Consider the following 24,026-nt stretch of genomic DNA (forward strand, 5'->3'; position numbering starts at 1 on the left):
ACATAAAAGGGAGCCCTCTGACTTCCGTCTCTCCTGCTTAAAATACCAGGTTAACTCAGGACACAACTGATGAGCAGCAGAATCATAGAATTGGTATGATACAGAAGGAGGTCATTTGGCCCACCGTGTCTGCATCAACTCTCCAAATGAACATCATGGGTGGGATTTTACAGCCTCACTCAAGCGAGACTGGAAACCCCTGCCTGAGGTCAATGGGTTCTTCTGTTGTCTGCCCCTTGCCTGTTCCGATTCCTTGGAGGGCGGGATGGTAGAATTCCGGTGCATGACTTCATTGTCAATCTGCTGCCTTTTCCCTATGACCCTGCACTTTGGGCAGGAATCCCAGCCCCACCTCATGGTGTGTTGAGTGGAGGCAGTTCACCATTGGCTGGCGGTGGGATCTTCCTGCCAGCATCGAAGGCTTTTTCCATTACCTGCATCGCTATGTAACCCACAGCTTGGGGTTGCCATCGGCGACAGGACCAGGAGATCCCATCAGTGGAAAGGGCTGGAAATGTTTGTCATTGTTTCTATTCAAGCAACCATCCGATACTCTTTGAGCCTGCCACCACCACACTTCTAGACAGACAATTCCAGATCCATTTCTTTTCACATCATGTTTGCTTCTTCTGCAAGTCGCTTTAAATCTGTGCCCTCTCATTCCTGACCCTTTTAAGAGCGGGAGCAGTTTCTCCCTATCTATTCTGTCCAGCCCTCTCACGATTTTGATAGATCAAACCTCTATCAAACCTCTTAGCCTTCTGCCCTACAAGGAGAACAGTCCCAGCCTCTCCAATCTACCTTCGTAAGTGAAGTGTCTTAAACCCTGGAACCATTCTTGTAAATGGAGGTGATAAGTCACATCCCTCCTTTTAACCGTCACCTCCCCCAGCCCAGGACAATAAAATTGAGGCCCATCGGCAGGGTTTTCTGGGCATCTCGCCACGTGTTTCGTGATGGCGAGGGCAGCCCCCTCACTGACCATCAGAAGGATCTTCCAGTCCCACTTTTGTCAACGGGATTTCCCCCCTCTGCTGCCGGGAAATCCGAAGCAGGCGTGAGCCGTCGGCAGAACTGAAAGATCCCTGGGAGGCAGCACTGCTGCTTCACAGCTCCAAGGTCCTGGGTTCGATTCCCGGCTTGGGTCGCTGTCTGTGTGGAGTTTGCACATTGTCCTTGTGTCTGCGTGGTTTCCTCCGGATACTCTGGTTTCCTCCCACAGTCCAAAGATATGCGGGTTACGTTGATTGGCCATGCTAAGAAATTATCCCTTAGTGTCCAGGGATCCGTAGGATAGAGGGATTAGTGGGTATAATATGTGAGGATATGGGGGTTGGGCCTGGGTGGGATTGTGTTCAGTGCAGACTCGATGGGCTGAAGGGCCTCTTTCTGCACTGTAGGGTTCTATGATTCTGTGATCCCACCAGGATGAACGGCCGAAAAATTCCGGTCCGTACATTTTCTTGACTCACCAATGGAATCCTTCTCCTTGGTTAAAAAGATTATAAGTAAACAAGGGGTTAAACAAATAGATGAATTTGCTTGTCAGTGCATGACCACAATTTTCAGTTCAGATATTGCTTTGAATAACCAAAACTAAACTTGACTGCCAACCCACAAGTTTGAGAACATCAAGAGCCATAAAATTCCACTTCAAAGATCTTGGTTTCTTTTAAACACTGAGTAAACACCATCATACTCCACACAGAGTTAAAATGTTGAAACTGGGATGGAAGAAGACTCTTAGGAGTGGTTTGACTGGGTTATGTTTTCCAGCTGCACCCTGGAAAGTTTTACCTAATTGTACTGATGTAATGCCTTCATCATGTTTCTCAAATTCTACTTAGCAAATAGTTGGCAAATTTGAATCCATTGACAAGTTACAATAAAGTTGCAGATGTCCTTGGACTAGATTGTAGCGTTCTGCAAGAAACAGCTAGCTGAACAAAATCTGGACAGGAACACCAGCGTTCTCCATCTTATCTTTACGGGAGGATCAACGTTTCAATGTTCCAATGCTCCATCTTGTTATCAAAATAATCATTGTCGTAAAGCACCATTTTGCACAGCAAATACCAAGCATTGCCAAAGATAAATATTTCCTTTTGAAGATGCTTAGCTCGTAGCTGAGGGATAGCTTACAGTACATTCCTGTCTCTTTAATTAATCTTTTAAATGATTACCCCCTGTTAGGCATCCACGTGAAGTATGTTCACCGCAAGGACTAATTTGACAAATGTTGTTTCGTGTCGAGAAAAGCTAAAGATCTTTTACAGGCCTGAAGCATATTTACACTGGCTATGGCCTGATCCACAGAGGAACCATTTGCAGATTAGAATTTGCAGTCACAACATGGAGCAAAATATTCCCACGAATTAAACAAACCTTCCTTCTTAATATACCTCAGAGAGCAGGTTCCCACCGAACTTTGGTTCTTGAAAAGTAAATTACTCACCATGAAATTTGTACTAAGCTCATAGGAGAGGTTAAAGTTTATTTATTGGTGTCACAAGTAGGCTTACATTGACACTGCAATGAAGTTATGTGAAAATCCCCTAGTTGCCACCTGTGGAAAAAATTTGCATGGCCAGTGTACCTAACCAGCACATCTTTTGGACTGTGGGAGGAAACTGGAGCACGTGGAGGAAAACCACTCAGACACAAGGAGAACGTGCAGACTCCGCACAGTGACCGAAGCCAGGAACTGAACCCGGGTCCCTGGCGTTGTGAAGCAGGCCGCCCCAAAGCCAAAGTAATGAGTAATTAACCTTTACGGAGGAACACTGATCCAGGTACCTCCCAGTGTACGTCACAATGACAGAGGCTAGAATGTTATAACTGTTCACACTGCTGGGATTTTCCCTTCCCACCGCAGTGAATGGACATTTGGCTGGAAGCCAAATTCTCTAACCTTGCTGGAGCGGGAGTGCGGCGTGAACGGCCAGTAAGATCACACCCAGATCTGAAGAATCTTGGAGCCTCAAACTGTAGAAGTGGCGATAACATTGGTTTTCATTTATCAGTGTTGTGTGCTGTGATTTCACAGTGTCTGTTTGACCTCAGCAATGGGGTCAATTGTCCTCTTTACTATCTAGCGTTCACCTTGCAGAGTTGATCCTCATTCATTCTTCGATTTCATGGAATGAAAATTGTACAGGTTCCATTCTGGGTGGGCAACTTGCTCTACACCATTACTGCAACAAATGATATTTTTCATTCCTCCGTACACCAGCTATCCCATGACCTCCCAAAGTGAATGCCAAATTTGTTGTCATTGAGGACAGCTCTGGGGTGTGGAAAAACTCCCACATCTCCGAGGAACTGGCTGGAGACTAGTCAAATGCAAATCACATAAGCAACAGACAGAGAGGATTTTCAGTCCATTGAGCCACTGGGCATCGAATTTGAATTCAAAGGCTAGGGTTGAAAGGTCGGTATCTAATTTGCAACACAGCTTAGGTTCCAGGTAGAGAGCTTGTGTTCTTCTTGACAGAGATTCAGCGTGGTCAGAAGGAGTAGAGAATTTTAAAAAGTACAAATAAGGAGAACTTTTAACTCCTGGGTGAGAATCTGATCGGATGAATAAGCCTGCTTCACCCTGCATCCGGCTTACCAGCTGAAACAAGCAGCTTTCTGGATCCATGCTGATGGAAATTGAGCAGGCCAAGTTGGTAAGCAGGCTGGTGGTGTGATGCTGCCACACCTGCTGAGATTTTCTTGCATTTTCTCTTTTGGTAAGCAGGGTAAGGCTCTGGGAGAGATGGGGACGATTAGGGTGTTGTTTGGGAGGTGACATTTTGAAAATGGGATGTCTGTGGCAATAGCCTACTCAGTCAGCAGTTAAATAATAATAACGTTCCTTTTATTTGATGTGATTTGATTTATTTTCACATGTATTGGGATACGATGAGAAGTGTTGTTTCTTGTGCACGATACAGGCAAAAAAATTCCATTCATTCCATAGGGGAAAAGGAAGGTAATAGGGTGCACAGTATAGAATAAAAGATTAATTTAGAGAGTATGCTTGGGACAGCTTGCTAGATGTCACCTCACTCTGGCACCATCTTTTCTTTAAAGTGATATATGTCTCCAATTTTCATCTAAACACGGGATTGAAATAGCCAAATCAATGGAAGTGAATGGCAAGTCCAGCCAGAGGGAGTTGAAAATATGCCATTGCAGTGCAAAAGTCAGACCAAGCTATAAACTTTTTAGTGGTTACAGCTCACCACCAGCCTGAATTACTCAGAAGAAACTGAAGCCAAACCAGTGAAAAGAAATCTGTTGATAATCCAACATAAAGTAATATCCAGGTGTCAGTCCACATTATGCATGACTGAGGAGTCTGAGAAGCAGACAGCGTGACAGATACATCTTGCTTTAAACTGGTGAAGGAGTTTATACTTCCCATATTCTTTTATAGGATTTTAGTAATACTATTGACTGTGTATACATTATCCTTCTCATGTGTCGATACCAGAGCAATGGTAAGGGCTCACCTCTGTCTGTATGAACTCTTTTAAATTCAAAATTCAGCCAAGTGATAAAAAAGTTAATGTTGATCACTGGCCATTTATTGATCTGATATATGCACAGCCTGTCAGGGAATCACTAACTGTACTCTTCAAACGTGATGATGGCCAAGTCAGTCAGCCTCTAAAAGTCCATTTATTTTCTGCACATTATTGAAGGTATATAAGGTCACTGCTCACTGATAGGCTTGTACGCAACAACACATTTTGAGTTCATAGAAAACAAGGACTTGCCTCTGGATGCAATCTTTGGTGTTGCACGCATGAAATAATATCTGAAGACTGTCCAAATCATAAAGTGATACGCAGACTTAGTACTCAATATGCATCATGTGTATGTACCTTATTGACACACAATGGAACCAAACACCATGAAGGCTATCTTTTACCTACCCAAAAGAATGTTGCAGATTTGTGTGATATGGGATTTTCATACATTGCTAATTGAACAAAGAGCAGTACAGCACAGGAACAGGCCCACCAGGTTTGTGCAACTCCGGTGCTTGTCTAATCTAATATTTTCTTGCCTCTACGTGGTTCACATCCCTCTATCCCCTGCCTATATATGTATCTTTCCAGATGCCCCTTCAATGTTGTTATAGAATCTGTTTCCACCACCTCATCTGGCAGTGTGTTCCAGGCGTTTACCACCCTATGTGTGGAAAACTTGCCCCTTTTACCTATTTTAAACTTTCCCCTCTCATTTTCAACCTATGTCCCCTAGTAATTGACCCTTCGACTCTGGGAAAAGGATTCTGGCTATCCACTCTATCCAAGCCTGTCATAATGCAAACCTCTACCAGGTTCCCCCTCACCCTCCAACACCCCACCCCACTGCAAATTGCTTAAATAAGCAATGGTTATTCTAATGCGCAATGCAAATAGAATCTGAATAAGAATTTTACATTCAGAGATTATAGCTTAAAATTAACCAAACATCCTGTACAGCCCCTTTTACAGTAGGCTTGAGGTAATTCAGTTTTTAAAGAGATAATTTAGACCTTAAGCTACTTTTCAATATAATGTTCTTCAATTCCTAGATCGCGGGTAAATATATATTGAAAACCACAAATGATTAGAGTTTTGCCCTATTCAAATTGAAACTTTTTGAAAAAGTAATCAATCTCAAAGGGCACTCCTCATGGTTTTTGTTTTAACAAGAATGAAAAATGGAATACAGAAATAAATAAATGCGCACACACTCACTGTACTTGGATAGATAAATATGTTTCTTGCATGAACAAAACTGATAAAGTTCAACGCCTGCCCCTCAGCTGTGACTGCATCTTATTATGAACTCTTTAGAAATGAATAGATGACCATCATTCACAAAGAGAATTTACAATATCGGGTGCAATGAATAAATTTCAGCTTAACAGAGAAAACTAATCACAGTTTACAACTGCATATCAATGTGAATAAAAGAGAGTATATAATTTGAAATTATTCACATTGTTACCAAAAAATATGTTGGGTTATAAGCCAAAATATCAAATTGTGAATAAATGCATTTCATAGAATCATAGAACAAGTTACAGTGAAGAATGACGCCATTTGACCAACAGGGTGGAATTCTCCAGTCCGGTCAGCACGGTGACACAGTGGTTAACACGGCTGCCTCACAGTGCTAGAGACACGGTTTCAATTCTGGCCTCAGGTTGAATTGAACCTGTCTGTGTGGAGTTTGCATGTTCTCCCCATGTCTGCGTGAAGGCTCTGGTTTCCTCTCACACTAGAAAAATGTGCAGGTTAGGTTGGTTGGCCATGCTAAATTGCCCTTTAGTGTCGGGGGGATTAGCAGGGTAAAAAGTGCGGTTGTGTGGATAGGGCCTGGGGGGGGGAGGGGGATTGTTCTTGGCGCAGGCTCAATGGGCCGAATGGCCTTCTTCTGCACTGTAGAGATTCTTTGATTTCCATCAGCGGGATCTTCAAAGTTGTGTCCCGTAATGGGTTCCCCGATGGCAGTACTGGCGAGGAATGTAAATCACCTTTGATTTTGGCAGGACTGAAAGGTCTTTGATGGTGAGCCGCCTCTATTGCCGGAAAGACCTCTTATATAGCCTTTCCTAACAAAACATACCACTGCGCACTTCACTGCATTCAATTTCATCTGCCAAATGTCTGCTCATTCCAGCAGCCTGGCTTTGTCCTTTTGAAGTCTATTGTCATCCTCCTCACAGCTTGCAACACTTCTAAGTTTTGTGGTGTTTGTAAATTTTGAAATCATGCCCTGTTGACCCATGTGTGAGGTCATTAATAAATGCCAAGCAAAGCCAGGGAAAACCCTACTGCAAACCTTCCTCTATTATTTCCTCTATTATTAAAACTATTATTCACCGCTACTGTTGCTCATCACTCAACCAATTTCAATTTCGTGCTGCCACAGGCTATTTTATTCAGTGGGCTTTAATTTTGTTGGCAAGCCTGTTATGCAGCACTTTATCAAACTCTTTTTGCAAGTCTATGTAAGCCACATCAACCACATTACCCTAATCAATCCTCCTTGAGATCTAATCAAAAAACTCAATCAAGTTAGTTAAAGATAGATTTGTCTTTAACAAATCCACACCGGTTTTCCATAAATAATTCACACTTGTCGCTGTTAGTTGTGTCCTGGATATCATTTCAAAAAATTTTCCAACATTCAGATTAATTTGACAGTCCTGTAATTTGAGGCTTTTTTGAACAAGAGTGTAACATATGAAATTCTCCAGTTTTCTGGCGATGCTCCTATATCGAAGGAGAATTGGAAGATTATGGCCAATGCTTCTATCCTTACTTATCTCAGCTTCCTCGGAAATATCCCATCTAATCTTGGTGACTCTTCAGCGTTAAGCTGAATTTAACCCATTCAATACCATCTCTTCAACAACTTCTAGCCCATCCAGTATCTCAAGCACCTCACCTTTCACTGTGAGAATGTAAATATACTTATTAAGTGACAGTGAAAAAAGAAAGTCAGTGAGGGTGCCATTGTCATTTTGATGTAAGGAGCAGATTTAGGTGGGTCTGAACTCAGCCATTGCTTCTCTGATTGGTGAATCCTCGATTTTCATCACTTCACCATTGGTGTTTGTACCTTCAGCTGCCTCAACTCTAAGCTCTGGAATTCCTTCACTAAACTCTCCACCTCTCCCTCACCTCTTTGTGACACTTCCTAAATTCTATCTTTTGACTAAGGATTTGACTATCTGCTTAATATCTCCTTATCTAACTGGGTGTCAAATTTTATTTAAAACATTCCCATGAGACAATTTACTGCATTAAAAGTGCTATGCAAGTTGTAATTGCATGCCAATAAATGTAGCAACTGTTACCAAATATAACCGGCAAATAAATCTACTAGTTTTTTTTCAGCCTGCATTTGAATGTTTACAATAATTCAGTTCTCTTTACAAGTATTTTTTTCTGGATTTTGCTTTCCACACAGTATTTGCTTATCTGTAAGAAGTCACTGAGTTGGGGGGTGTTGAACATGCCAACATGATTTGCTGCTGGGTTACAGAGCGCCATGGCTGTCAGCAAAATGAAGCAAGAGGCGATGGTTGGAGGGAGGTGCTGTAAAATTACATGGGGTTTATAAGGCAATCCAGAGCCAAGGCTGTAGATAGGACCAAGGTTCAGGATGTGGTTGGGAACTGGACTTAGATATAGAATCACAGATGCGAGGGCAGGTTCATTGGGAATTACATTAATGAGATGGAGCGGGATAGTTGCAGAGTTGGAAAGGACAGATAGGAAGAGGCTGATTACAAAGCCAGGCTGAGAGTGGAAATGCTGGTCTGGAATCAAACAAGACCAGTTTGCATATTATATTCATCAGATCAGATTGTTCTGTGCTAAAATATGTGTGATAATTTTAACTGGTTAGAATATAATAATAGAGGGGCATAGATTACAAACAAAGTACATATAAATTCTTGAGTTTTGGAACATAATAAGAGGGAAATTGATTATAAACAAAGTACATTTAAGTTCTTGAGTTTTGGAACATAATAAGAGGGACATTGATTACAAACAAAGTACATTTAAATTCTTGGCATTAAAAGTATCTTGATGTTATCAGTAAACTGGTCAATCCAAGTTCCACAGGCACTTTTTTTAATATCTTATTGGAGATGAAGAATGGATATGGCGGTTTAAACAATACCTTTTAACCAATGAGCCCATAGTATGTAACATAAATAGTAAGAATCTGAACTGATTGGGAAAGACCATAAGTTATAGAAGAATTGGGCCATTCGGCCCATTGAGTCTGCTCTGCCATTTGTTTATGGCTGATGAGTTTCTCAACACCATTCTCTCGCCTTTTCCTTACAACCTTTGATCCTCTTACCAATCAAGAACCTACCTATCTCTGTCATAACTATACTCAATGACCTGGCCTCCACAGCCTTCTGTGGCAATGAATTCCATAGGTTCAACACCCCCAGCTGAAGACAGTCCTCCTCATCTTGGTTCTAAAGGGTCTTCTCTTTATTCTGAGGTTGTGCCCTCAGCTCCTAGCCTCTGCTACTAATGGAAACATCTTCCCCACGTCCACTCTATTCAGGTCTTTCAGTATTTGTAAGTTTTAGTGAGGTTACCCCTGCCCCCCACCTCATTCTTCTAAACTCCATTGTGTAGAGACCCAGAGTCCTCAAATGCTCCGCTAACTTCAAGCTTTTCATTTCTGGGATCGCTCTTAATGCAAAGATTTATATTGCATTTGTTCTTGTCACCTGACTTATGATCTGAATGTTATACACTCGAAGATTCACATTGGACACCGTGCAATGACAAATGTAATTCTGTAGAAGTACTGGGGAGATGCCTTTAAAAGTTATGATGAACAGGTGGCTTATTTTAAACTAATATTTTACTTTTTGCACGCAAGTATGGCGAAGTAATTAGGGAAAGGTAAACGATGGGTCTTGGAAACATTATAAAGCTGGTATGTGTGTATATTACATCTGTTTTCTAAATTACAGATGTTATCAATTATCTAAAATTAAAGACTGCAATTGGGAGGTTTGTGTAATGGGCGTACGTTTGCACAGTAATCCATCTTTCATCTGTGTTTCACATTAGTTTGCTTCACGTGAGCCTCTTTTGCACATTGTCCTCACAGCAACGGCTCCACAATCAGTAGGATAACAACTGGAGAAAAATGACTGATCACAATGTAACCACCAATATTGTATCAAACTGCCACTGCTGGCCTTCACATTATCATACATTATATCTGATCCAAAATGCGCTGCAATGATTCTTAAAAACTTAAATTTGACCAGGTCTTTTTTTCACCTATTAGTTTATGTTTTCACAATTCAAGCAATAGCAGCAAAATACTATTTGATCGCTGTGAAAATAGTGATCTTACTGGCTGGACAGTGCACGTTCCAACTTGCATAAGGAAGATAAGGGGTGCAGAAGGTATCTTATTCCAGTGCTATCAAATGGTGACATATTATCAAGGATTATGCTGTTTATAAAAGCAGCTTGTGTGTACACTAGAATTTGATGACATTTTCTAAGGTGAAAGGAAGGGAAGTCGCTAACATTTGGTTAACATTTATCAATCCCCTTGAGTATGTATATACCTCAATCAAATTCCCTCCTCATTCTTCTGCACTCCAGTGAGTACAAGCTCAATACTCAACCACTCCTCATACAACAGCCCCTTCAAACCTGGAATCAATCTAGCGAACCTCTTCTGAATCGTCTCTAATGCCACCACATCCTTCCTCAAAGAAGGTGACCAAAACAGAACACAATACTCCAGGTGTGGTCTCACTAATACCTTATACAATTATAACAGTACTTCTCTACTTTTACACTTTAGACCCTTTGCAGTGAATGCGAAGATTCCATTTGCCTTCCTTGGAACATTCTGCACCTGCATACCCACTTTCTGAGACTCATGCACAGGGGCACCCAGATCCCTCTGCACTGATGTCTTTTGAATCTTTTTCCCATTTAAATAGTAATTTACCCTTCTGTTTTTCTGGCTGAAATGGATAACCTGGCATTTATCCACATTAAACTCCATCTGCCAGATTCAGGCCCATTCCCCTAGCCTGCCAATATCCATTTGTAAACTTTTTATCTCCTCATCATAGCCTGCTTTCCCACCTATTTTCATATCATCAGCAAATTTTACTCTCTGCCCCTGCTTGTAGATTATTGATATACATTGGAAATATTTGTGATCCGAGAACTGAACCCTGTAGAATCCCACTCATTACAGATCATCAGCTGGAGAAGGCCCCATTTATCCCAACCCTCTGGTTTCTATCAGTCAGCCAATCCTCAATCTAAGCCAATAATCTATCCCCAACCCCTTGGGGCCTAACCTTCTGGATGAGTCTCTTGTGTGGCACCTTATCAAATGCCTTCTAGAATTCCAGATAGATCACATCCACAGTGTTCCCGCTATTGGCCTTGCTGGTTACATCCTCAAAGAACTCCAGTAGGTTTGTCAAACTTGCCCTTCATAAAACCGTGCTGACACTGGGAATTGAGATTTGCTTCTCCAGATGCTCGTCACCTCCTCCTCAATGATTGGCTCTAACAACTTTCCCACCACAGAGGTCAAGCTGACTGGTCTATAGTTTCCTACTTTTTGCATCTCTCCTTTTTTGAATAAGGGCTTTCACATTAGTATGTTTCCAGTCCACCGGTACCTTTCTGGAATCCAGGGAATTTTGGGATATCGGAACTAATGTATCCACCATCTCTGCTGTCACACCCTTTAATACTCTAGGGTGTAGGCCATCAGGTTCTGGGGATTTATCTACTTTAAAACCTTCAGTTTACTGAGTACCTTCTCCCTGGTAATAGTAATTTCACCAAGTTCCAATATACTAACTGCAGTTTTTGGGACAGAATATCTTCTACTGTGGAGAGAGAGACAAAGTATTGGTTTGTGCCTCTCCGAGTTTCCCATTACTACCCCACCACTTTCATTCTCTAAAAGGGCCAACACCTGCTTTCACTATTCTTCTCCTCTTTATATATTTGTCGAAACTTTTGGTGTCAGTGTTTATGTTTTCAGCTAACTTCTTTTCATCGTCCATTTCAGAGTTTTTGATATTGCACTTAGTCACAATTGGCTGAAGAGCTGACGGAAGTTGCACAAAAACAGAAACTGCTAGAAAATCTCAGCAGGTCTGACAGCATCTGTGGGGAGAGAGTGGAGCCAACGTTTCGAGTCTATATGACCCTTTGTCAGAGAATTGTATGTCCTGGAGATACCTGTCATCCTGGGTGGATTTGAAAGACGAGTGGTGGAACTTCATTTGGAATCCACGTGGGGTAAGTCGGAGATGGGGACAGTCACCGAGGAAGGAAATTTGGCTGTGAAAGCGAGTTCTTGTAAACACCTTGTCAAACACTAGGAGGGAAATGGAAAGCAGTGACGGTGCTCAGAGTGAAAGTGAACGTTGGTGCTATTTTCTCCCTACAGGTGCTGTCAGACCTGCCGAAATTTACCAGCATTTTCTGTTTTTGTTTCAGATTCCAGCATCTGCAGTATTTTGCTTTTTTTAAATGTAAGTTTGCTATGACTATCTGGGGTTGGATTTTACCTTCCCCCAAGGGGAGGAGAAAACAAAGTGGACGGGAGGCCTAAGAGGAAGGCTTCTCTGGAGCCTAGCAGGTCCATTTATAAAGCCCCTCCTTCTTGCCGCTTATGGTTGCATTGTCAGGATGGATGCTTGGCATGGGCTTCTCTTACCGCTTATTAACTCCCAGCAGCAGTGGGGGGAGGTCTCAATTGGCCCATGGGCAGGCAGATGTCCTGACGCCTCCCCACCCAAATCTGGTAAAATTGTGGTGGGATGAGGGTGAGTGGGGAGGCAGTGGGCATTGCCATGACACCCAACTTTACCAGTTTCCTCAGGTGCCAATCAAACGCTGGGGCAGGACAATAAAATCTAGTCCCCTTCCCCCTTTCCCCAATTTCCTGGTGAGGAAGTTGTACTATTTAGTCAGAAAATCTGTCTTGTGGGATGTTCCTACCACTATGAAATCCCTCACAAAAATAAAGCAACCTTTAGCTTGTCGTTGTCTGTTTTCAACAGTTGTCGAATAATCAGAAAATTCTCAAACACTGCAAGGTCATATGATGACCTGAAACATGTTTTTGTAACGGTGAGCAATATCATGCTGAAAGTACAATGGTGTATTAACAACATTTGCCGTATTGCTGCACAAATTAGCCCATAAATCCTGGAATTCTGCCATGAATTGCAAAATCTTCAGAACTTGATGGTTGATTTACAGCACTCTGCTGTTTGCATGGCCCTTCGCCTCCGCATTACTTTTAAAGACTTATTGGATTTGTATTTTAATTAACATTAAACTCTTTACAGGTAGTTAAGTCTGGTAATTAAGAGTGTAAGCACTTTTGTAATGACAGGATTATTGTTAAGGCAATGTCAATAAGCTCTCTGGCTCAGAAAGGGAACAATTTATATTGTTAGCACTAAATATTGCATACTGTAAATTGTTAGAGAAAATGTCAAATGTAAAAAAATTAACTTTCTTTCCTTAATTTTAATGTTTGTTTTGTTTTTTCCTTCTCAGTGAAAGCCTTCTTTGGCTCTCTTTGTCTGTCTTCCCATATGTCCTTGTGATTCTAATTCACACTCATTCTCCTTTGTCCCACTTTCTCAATCATCACATTTTTTTGATTAAAAAGTTATACTGGCAGCAAATTATGGTGCAATATTTTTTCTGAGCTGAACGATGCAGAAGAGACCTAATTGATGGTACGTGGCATGAGACTCCCATTTCAGCAAGATCTGTCCAATACTTTCAAAAGGAAGAGTGAGTTATGTGGACAATTTAATCTTTTTTTGTAACCTGAATATGTGAGCGTTATAGCCTCAATTAATGCCAAATATATACACACAAAGGGACAGAAGTGTTGTACTGGGAGTCACATTAGGCTGTTTAAAAAGTAAAATTCCTCTAAAAAAACAAATGGTCTGCATTGTCTGAGTTCCTTTGATTGTAATTTATGGCAGAAGTGACAGGATGCATTTGAAAATCTGGCTGAACTGTATTTTTACCATAAACATGTCATCTAATCTATGATGAATAAGACTAAGAAAAAATTATAGCGGCTACATAATGATGTTTATTCAGATGCAGCCTGTGGCTTAACCTTTAAACCAACATAGGATGAGATTGTTCAGGTCATTTAACCATTCTCACAAGGCACCGACATACATTTGGCGTTGACAGCGGAGAGCAAGGTCAAATGTAAATATTTAACTCTTTAGGCATCTTCTGGCCCTGATCCTCTTCCCCGCAGGAGTAGCCTGCTGAGAAGCTTGATCGTTCCTGTGGATTAATCAGATCAGCTGGGGAAAACAAAATGTGGCCTCAACCTTATAATCAGGACTCAGCATAGGAACTAGAAACAGGAGTAGGCCATTTGGCCCTTCGAGCCCCCTCCACCATTCACTTTGATCATGCGGATTTTCAAATTCAATATCCTGATCCCACCTCCTGCCCCTCCCCCATATCCCTTGATCCCTTTAGCTCCATCAAATTCCTTCTTGAAATCACACAACGTTTTGGCCTCAACGATTGTGGTAACAAATTCCACACATTCACTGGGTGAAGGCATTTCTCCTCACCTCAGTTCTAAAATCCCTTCTCCTTAAACTATGACCCCTAGTTTTGGACTCCCCCACCATCATGCAGACATTAAAATCAACTTTGAGCAGATGTCCTTGCCAACTGTCCAGGAGGATGGGTGAAATTCAGAACGAGCTTGCAGCGGCTCCAGGGAACCCAAGTACTTTGGACAATTTTAATTGCCCAACGGAGATTGAGGGGCGACCTGATAAAAGTCTACAAGATTATGAGGGGCATAGTCAGAATGGATAGTCAGAAGCTTTTTCCCAGGATGGGAAGAGTCAAATACTAGGGGGCATAGGTTTAAGGTGTGAGGGGCAAGGTTTAAAGGAGATGTACGAGGCAAGTTTTTTACTCAGAGTGTAAAAAGTCCTCTGTGGATGAGTGGGAGTGGGGGGGTCCTGCTGCAACTCTGCATTTGGGTTAAGTGACAGAGGGAGGGAGGGAGACCAGCGATCGGGGCTGGCTATCAGGGTGGGGGGGGGGGGGGTTGGTCAGCCTTCTGGGGGGGGTCGGGGATGCTGACTTTGGGGAGGAGGAACATCAAGGTGGATCAAGGGGCGAGAGGAGATCGAGGCTGGCCTGGGCACGTTTGGGGGGGGGCCAGCGATCGGGCCATGGGAGTAGTGGGAGGGCCAGCGATGGGGGAGTCATGGGGCTGGCCAGCTCAATCTTGAGGCTAGCAGACAGGGGCCACTAGGCATGTGATGATCCGACAGATCGGCGGATGCACAGTGGCCCACTCAGTGTTGAGCTGCTGGCCTTCCCAGTGGGAATAAGCTCACTGATTTTTGGACTGGTTTACGCTAGTGCACTAGAGTGTGGGAAATTCATTTTGAAACTCCCGCTGAAAAAAATCCAATGGGATTTACTCCAGGTTTTACACAAACTCGACATTTTGGGAGAATCGCCCCCATTATTTCTTGCCAAATATATCATTCATAGTGTATATAGGGGAGAAGGAAAGAAGAGAGTGATGAATGTAGTGTTACAGTCATAGCCAGGATGCAGAGAAAGATCAGCTTAATTTAAGGTAGGTCCATTCAAAAGTCTGATGGCAGCAGGGGAAGAAGCTGTTCTTGAGTCGGGTTGTACGTGATTTCAGACCTTTGTATCTTTTCACTGGTGGAAGAAGCTGAAAGAGAGTGGGCGCAATCCTACCAACCGTTCACGCCACGCTCCCGCTGCAGCGAACACGGAGAATGTGGCGACAGGCCAAATCTCTGTTCACTCCAGCAAGATGGTAAATTCCAGCCAGTCTGTCCAGGCGCGTGGGGCCCTTAAATTTGCTGGCTGCTTTTCCGAGGCAGCAGGAGCAGGCTACTCCAGCTGTGCGCAACTAACTCACCGGCATCAGAGGTTGCCTGCGTGACCTGATTACACACAGTGCTGTGATTGTGCTAACTCAGGCAGTGATTAAGCCTGCACAAAACTTTCTTGTGCTGCACAATCATGCTTGTAAGATTGCAAGCCCATTTCATGGTGGTCATACTGTATTTATTACTGCAGAGAAAGACGATTCTATCAATCTGAACTGGATTCAATCTCAAGCTTCCAGTGAGATAAGTGTTTTGACTTCGAGAACTGTCTTTAGCTTAATTGCTTCATTTGTACATTGCTCCTAAATTCTAAAAGTCTCTTCGTAACACTCAACTGATATCTCAGAAGATTGTTCCCTCAATACCAATAATATGAATAGCAAGAGGATCAAAGTGATTGTGTTGTGGCAAATACAGGTAGCATAAAAAGTGATAGTTTAAAATAAAAAGGTCCAGTAACAAATTTTGCTGCTATGAAACTATCACATCGGATCTGCTGGTGATGATTATATCTTAAAATTGAACGCAGTGATCGCTGAATGTTTGACATTGTCCACATTTGCACAGAACTCAATGGATAATTAGACTAATGTTAGTTCAAGCTACCTGCATTTTTGAACTATCTGGGACAGGATTCCACTCGGGTGAGAACATATGCTGACCCAAAATCGCGTTAATTTTCAAGCAGGAAATGGGTGTGAACTTTGCAACCGCAAGTCACTGAGGAGTCAAGGCTGCACCAGGAAAAGGAAACTGTGTTGTGTGGGTTATGGGACAGAGGCAACATCATTGATCTGGGAAACTTTGTAAAGATGCCTTTCCTTTGGTTGCATGAGGAACTGACAGATGGAAAAGCACTCGGCAAGCAACAGAACAAATTTTCACCACTGACGTTTAACAGCTGCCTCACTGATCATTAACTCTCAGGCCACCAAGAGCAATTCAAAGTTGAACTATTCCCTAAAGTATCTGCAAATGGCTTCCAGCAGTGATGAAGTCTTCACTTAATTATAAAATCAATGAATTGTATGGCGCAGAGGGAAGTAATTTAGCCCACTCCGCTTACATTGGCTCTTTGATACAGCTATCCAATTAATCCCACTCCTCATCTTTTTCCGGTAACCCTCCGAATGTTTTCCTTTCAAAGTTACTTTGGAATCTGATTTCAGACACTGCGCTCCAGATCATAACAGAACATTGCGTAAAACAAATTCTCGTGTTACAATTCTTTCACCAACTACCGTGAAGTCTTCTTAGCTTTAGATTCTTCCATGTACTTAGAATCATCGAATCAGAGGAGGCCGTTCAGCCCATCGAGTTTGCACTGACACCTGAACCCCCACCTAATCCATTTACTAGCACTTGGCCCAAAGCCCTGAACGTTATGATGTGCCAAATGCTCATCGAGGCACTTTTTAAAGATCTCTACCTCCCTCCCAGACAGCGCATTCCAGACCGTCACCACCCTCTGGGTAAAAATATTTTTCCTCACATCCCCCCGCAGAGGGCAGTGATGGTCTGGAATACAATGCTTTTGCTAAAGAAATGAGGCATTTTGCAACATAATTATTTGTTTGGGCTTGAGCCTTCACTACAGAGAGAACAGGTTCCAGGGACTTGCTGTGAGCTGCATAGCAACAGCACAACTCATCAGCGAGTCATTTGGGAGTTGAAGTTGCAAGTGGGGAGTTACTGAATCACTCTTACTTGTTTAAGGAACTACTCGCAAATGGTGTGAGCAGCAGTACAACACATCATCAAATATGTGAATCCATTGCTATTACCCTCCTTTGCTTAACATGGATGCACCTTATACTCTCTAATGATGGCAGTGTATCCCTTCTATCCAATCACTCAGATCAGTGCATTCTCTCTGAAGTGAATTTTGGACACAGTGGATAGGATTTGCAGGAGGGAGCGTTCTGATCCACATTAACTTCTTACTGAGCATTCAGTAACCGAGTTCTTCACTGAAGCCCTTCACACAGGGATCTGGATTCTACAACTGGTGATGAATAGGCCTGACACATTGTGTGAACTTTGGAATCCAGGACATTAAGTTTTTTTAGGCTGTTCCACTCCATTGATGGCAAATTTCTATGGAATAGGTATGAAAAAGAGGTTTACAAAAGTGGTGGCTAGTAACTATTTTCACCTTCTGGGATATTACAGATATATAATCAGACTCTATCGCCCCAATTTACTCCATGAGGAAATTCTGGAGCTTCGGACAACAAATGCTGGAAGGCATTACCTGAAGGTGGTTAGGAGAATATGGCATCTTACATTCAGGAAGCCAGTTAGCTCAGTTGGCTGGATGGCTAGAGTACAGTTCAGAATAATGTCAACAGTGCGGGGTTCAATTCCCTCATTCCAACTGAGGTAGACTTGGGACCTAACTCCTTGCCCTGCCACATAGCAACATCAGTGCATATGCCAAGGTTCAGCAATTCTCAGATAATCAAGGATGCTACCTGGAGAAGAAGAACCTTGACGAAGTTAAATGTATCCTTAGTGTCCAAAGATATGCAGGTTTTGGTGGATTTTTTTAATTCATTTGTAGGACATGGGTGTTGCTGACTGGCAGCATTGCCCATTCCTAGTTAACCTAACTGAGTGACTTGCTAGGACATTTCAGAGGGCAGCTGAAAGTCACCCCTATTGCTATGGCTCTGGAGTCACATGTGGGCCAGATCAGGTAAGGATGGCAGATTTCCTTCCCTAAAGAACATCAGTAAACCAGATAGGTTTTTCCGACAATCGACAATGGTTTCATGGTCATCGGTAGATTCGTAATTCCAGATATTTTTATTGAATTTAAATTTCACCACCTCCCATGACGGGATTTGAACCTGGGTCCCCAGAACATTAGCTGAATTTCTGGATTAATAGTCTAGCGATAACACCACATCGGTCATTGCCTCCCCATCATTGCCTCCCCATTACAATAGCCATGGTAAATGCGCAGGGTCACAGGCATTGGGTGGGGTGTGGTGGACCTGGGCAAGATGCTCTTTTGGAGAGTTAGTGTAGACTCAATGGGCTGAATGGCCTTGTTCTGCACTGTAGGGATTGTATTCTATGGGTACCGTGGTGTGGGTTCTTGCTGTAGAAAGAGTGAAATGTCTACCTGTGCTTTGTTTAGCACGATGTGTCATTTTGAGAAGTGAATCTAGCTAAGATTTGGCTCTGCTCATTTGTGCCTAAATTCTCAGTAAGTGGGGTGTGGGGCAGAGGAAGATTCTGTCCCCCATATTGGACTCTTCATTTGGATTTCTCAGTTTGTTTAGAGACTCTTGTACTTAGTGACCTGCCTAAATGACTTCAAAAAATCAACCAGCAAAGAATCAGACAATAATAAATGAGAAGTCGTACATGTTTCAGTGCGTAGGATCTATTTTGGCCCAGGGGAAACCACGTGTCACAGTATAAATCTCCTTACACCTACTCCTAACCAGTTGCAATCTTACTATTTTTCAATATTGCAAATTCAAATTAAAACCCATCAAAATACATAGATGTTCGGCTCATCTTGTCCATGGTGGAGCTGAGAGAACAATAGGATTTTGCTCCATCTCCGGTCAATTTAAAACAGCACGCTTAATTGTTCCCACATGTGAACAGAAATTCCTACATTCTCCTAAGTATTGTACTCTCAATTATTCATTCATTCATTCTTCAGGGGCTTTCCCCACAGCATCTTCTGTTTATCCCATCCATCATCTCCCAGATTGCAACACATTTTTTTTTCCATGCACAATTACCTTTCTTTTTTAAAAAAAAGAAATTTGCTATTATCTAAATCCTTGACTTGTGTACATAGCCCTGATCATTATCAAGATAACATGACCAATAACATAATTGATTGTAACGATTTAGTTTATTTGTTCTATGGAATTCATTTTGTGACAAAACTTGCTAGAAATTTATTACAGTTGAAATCGTCGGCACAATTTTGTTTGCCTTGTATAGTTTGATTGAACTTTGAGACATTGATAAGCTTTTCACAGAATTTCAAGGGAGCACCTCTTTTAAAACGATTCTGAATTATAAGATGTATTTGAATCTTTTATCAAAAAACACATCACTCAGACTAAATTGTGAATTCTAATAATAGGGGAGGCATGGTGGCACAGTGGTCAGCACTGTTGCCTCAGAGCATCAGAGACCCAGGATCAATTCCCGGCTTGGATCACTGTCTGTGTGGAGTTTGCACATTGTCTGCGTGGGTTTCCTTCAGGTGCTCCAGTTTCCTCCCCACAGTCCAAAATTGTGCAGATTAGGTGGATTGGCCATACTAAACTCTCCCTCAGTGTACCCAAACAGGCACCGGAGTTGTGGCGACTAGGGGATTTTCACAGTAACTTCATTGCTTTGTGAATGTAAGCCTACTTGTGACTAATAAATAACAAATCGGCCACGTATAAGGTGAACAGAAGTTTAAGGTCAGAATTCTTATCAGCAACTCGAGGTGAGAAGTTTGCTTTATGAACATTGATCATTTCCATGGTTTTAATTCTCTACATTATCATACATATTTTAACTGGTGTGATAGTCAATAGACTTTCTTCTAAAACAACTCTGACTGCATTAAAAATCTAGCATTAGCCTTGCTTCCCTCTCACGAATAAGTACTTACATTTAGGAGGGAGGAAATATTTAACAAATACAAAAAAAACAACAATTATATTTCTTGTAGTAGTTGGAAATTAATGCAATATATTTTTCATTTCATCAGAAGCTGGCAATTATTTCCATGGGTTTACTCACCAATCATACACAGTGCGCACAGGATCAGGGAGACCTGCTGTCCTTTTGAAATCTTCACCAAACTCCACATGATTGACTTGGATGTTTAAAAGCTAAATTCGTGCTGCAGTTTCTCGTTGGTTAGTCTGTAAAATCAGTACCCTGCATTACACATACTGTGCTCTGGAGAGGTCCTGTTGAGATTGGAGGTTTTATACTGAATTATTGATAGCCCCCTCCCATTTTCTCTCCACCTCCTTTAGTGACAAATGCACTCAAGAACTAGGAATATCGACAAGCAAAGCTCCGTGTCCACAGTGCCTTTGGTAAAGGGAAATGTTTGTAATTGCTATGTGGATAGCTACAGCAACATCAGGAAACAGTAAAAAAAAACAAAGAAACATTTGGTTATGAAGGCTTTCTCTGTTTTATACATTCTTTGGTGAAACACATTTTCCCTTGGATTCTTCATTTATTCATTTCCTTTGGGATATGACCAGTGTAGTGTGCTTCAGACAACTGTGTCTCTGTTAACCCTTACCTTGCTAAGTCAACCACACCCTTGAGCTCTTAGAACAATTCTAAAACATGCCTTAATATTACAACTATGGGCCCTATTTTGATCCTAAGTGCCGGGCGGACTTGAAACTGGGAGTGTTTCTTATCCGACTTTTAGACCCGTTCTCAGGCGACCCCATATACGCCCTGCCTGAAAAACTATCAGTGATGATGAATCACGCTGTCGAATGTTGTGGGTGCGCCCAAAATTCTGCAGCTCTGATTGGAGCTCCAACTGCGCATACGCAGAAAAGAATGATAGAACAGAAAAGAGTGATAGAATGTGGCTCCCCTGCCACATCGCTCCCAGGCCTCCCCCTGGTCCCCACAAACATTGCCCCAGCCCCACAACATTACTGACCCATTATCCCCCCCCCCATCCTCTCTGTCACCCAGACCAATCATGGGCCCCTAGCCCCCCCTAGCTCTCACTGATCTCAGGTAGAGTGGCAGTGGACCTCCCCTTCCCCCTTACTGATCTCAGGCAGAGTGCCAGCGGACCCCCTTCCCCCTCACAGATCTCAGGCAGAGTGGCAGTGGACCCTCCCTTCCCCCTCACGGATCTCAGGCAGAGTGGCAGCGGACCCCTCTTCCCACCCACTGATTTCAAGCAGAGAGCCGATGGACACATGGCACTCACCTCCTCCCTAACTGGAGCAACCGAATAAGACTTTTGTCGAGCATATCTGTTTCGCGCCAATTCTGTGGCGGTAAAAGGGGAAGTGCTGATAAGTTTGGGCGTGCAGCCCATTAAATCAATTACAATGCATGCAAATACATTTAAATGGCCGTCACACCCGTTTCAGGTGCAGTTCTGATTGCGGCCATTTTGGGGCCTAGATAAAAGGGGTACCGGCGCAGAGATAGGCACAGATCACGTTACTCGCCTCACGCCCAACTTTACCAAGTTTTCATGCCTGAAACCCTGCAGCTCTGATCGGAGCACCAACTGTGGATGTGCAGAAAAATAAATCATAGAATGTGGCTCCCCCACCACATCACTTCCAGGCTGGATGCAACTTGATGGTAAAATTGAGCCCGATGAGCTCAACATCATGGTATGCACTGTTCTTAAGGTAACTAAAAGGTCAATTGACTCGAATGTTATATTGCCCAGACAGCGCATGGCAACACAGACAGGCAGAAATCCCATTTTTCACTTTTCTCACCTAAGGTACCTAAACAGTCCCTGTAACTGCCAAAACTACAAATACCATAAAGCCCAATTCTCCATCTTGTATCTTTTACTTTTGATGAAAATCATCCTTCTCGATCTCTCTGATTCACATCAGTGAAATAAATGATGGTTATTGTAATCAATTGAGAACAACTTGATGTGGCTCATTGCAAACGATTAATAAGTATTTACAACAAAGGGTCAGACAGATTTGACTATGCAGCCATACAACTCTTCTCCTAGACCCCCACAATGGGACCACCCTGATCCGGGATATGCACTCTTGCTCCCGTTTGGTTCAGCTTCTCTCCATGACTGTCCTTTGATTTGATTTATTATTATCACATGCATTAGTATACAGTGAAAAGTATTGTTTCTTGTGCACTATACAGACAAAGCATAACATACATTGAGAAGGAAATGAGAGGGTGCATAGTGTTACAGTCATAGCCAAGGTGTAGAGAAAGATCAACTTAGTGTGAGGTAGGTCCATTCAAAAGCCTGATGACAGCAAGGAAGAAGCTATTCTTGAGTCGGTTGGTATGTGACCTCGGACTTTTGTATCTTTCTCCCAATGGAAGCAGGTGGAAGAGAGAATGTCCTGGATGCATGGGATCCTTAATTGCTCTGGCTGCTTTTCCAAGGCAGTGTGGAAGTGTAGACAGAATCAGTGGATGGGAGGTTAATTTCCATGATGGATCTGGCTTCATTTACCACCCTTTTGTAGTTTCTTGCGGTCTAGGGCAGAGCAAGATCAATACCACCAGAAAAAATGCTTTCCATGGTGCATCTGTTACACAGTAAAAAGTCTGACAACACCAGGTTTAAGTCCAACTGATTTATTTGATAGTAAACTCAGAGTTTACTATCAAATAAATCAGTTGGACTTAAACCTGGTGCTGTCAGACTTTTTACTGTGTTTACCCCAGTCCAACGCCGGCATTTCCAGATCATGGCATCTGTTACAACATGCCAAAGTTCTTTAATCTTCTGAGAAAGTAGAGGTGTCCAGTCTCATCACATGCCCCTTTATGGGGCCATGCTATCACACTCCCTCCCCCCCAATGCCCAAATTCACTTATAGATGAAACAAAAGGACATCTTTAGTGTAATGACTCAGAAAGCCCATCTGGAAGGAGTATGGATTATTACAGAATGCAAAGTAAACCACCTGCAGTTCAGCAGGCCCAGTCCTAGGCAAGTCTTATAAAAGACTGAGGTAATGAGTTCCAACTGGGCAGGTCTCTGCCTGTTACCAGGGGAACTCATACTCAGCGAGCCGCAAAGGGATCAATGATTTCCCCATGGTCCTCGTGAGAGTTATCACACTGAGCGTAGGCAACCAAATTTTAAAAGACATTAGGGAAAAACTCATCAGAAGTTTAGTTAATTCAGGGAATTCTATCAAAAACTTCAGTTCCGTGGTGGGCTCTTCAGAATTTGAAGAATCAAGCTGGTTGGATGCAAAAGGCAAACTCATTTACAATTGGGATCTTGGTAGCTCTTCCTGGCAATTTCAAAATTACTGCAGGGGTCACCAGTCCATTCCTTGTATAAGTCACTCCTCTCCTCTGCAAATGATCAGCGTGTTTCTTGAGATGACAACCATGTATCTCCATGACATAGAAGACCGGTTCTATTCTCTCTACAATCTTACCAGCCATGCATGCCATTCCTAATGCAAAGTTTCTGACCGTGACTAAATCCTCAACTTGGAATACTCTGTCTTTTCTTCTTGAATCATGATGTGCTTTCTGAGAGGCTTGCCTAGCATCCACCCTCCCTGCCAAATCTGGGAATGTCATATCCTGAAGCTGCATCCCGTTAGTAGCATGGCTGGTGTGATCTCCGTGGTCACATTTGGTGTGGTGCTTGCAAGACACAAACATCTGGCTATAATTAGAGGGAGAGGCCTAATGACTTGTTTCTTCATCGCTGACTGAAGCGTTTGTACTGCACGTTCCACTGGTCTATTTGAGGTTGGGTACTAAGGTTTGGACCTGACACTGTGAATCCCATTTGATTTGACAAATGTTTGGAATTCCTCCACTGTGAATGATG

At 42.6% G+C, this 24,026-nt stretch overlaps 1 protein-coding gene across 1 annotated transcript in view; it reads right to left on the minus strand.

Moving 5' to 3' along the window:
• The window catches only part of cd34 (CD34 molecule), a 58,449-nt gene extending 37,869 nt beyond the window's left edge, over positions 1-20,580 (minus strand). The window contains exon 1 of the mRNA XM_080210010.1: positions 20,252-20,580. Within this exon, the coding sequence (XP_080066136.1) occupies positions 20,252-20,321 (70 nt within the window). The 5' untranslated portion in view covers positions 20,322-20,580. The remainder of the gene's footprint in view (positions 1-20,251) is intronic.
• Between the last annotated feature and the right edge of the window lie 3,446 nt (positions 20,581-24,026).

Source organism: Carcharhinus amblyrhynchos, chromosome 22 (genome assembly GCF_965287045.1).
Source record: "Carcharhinus amblyrhynchos chromosome 22, sCarAmb.v2.hapA, whole genome shotgun sequence".
Taxonomy (NCBI): Eukaryota; Metazoa; Chordata; class Chondrichthyes; order Carcharhiniformes; family Carcharhinidae; genus Carcharhinus; species Carcharhinus amblyrhynchos.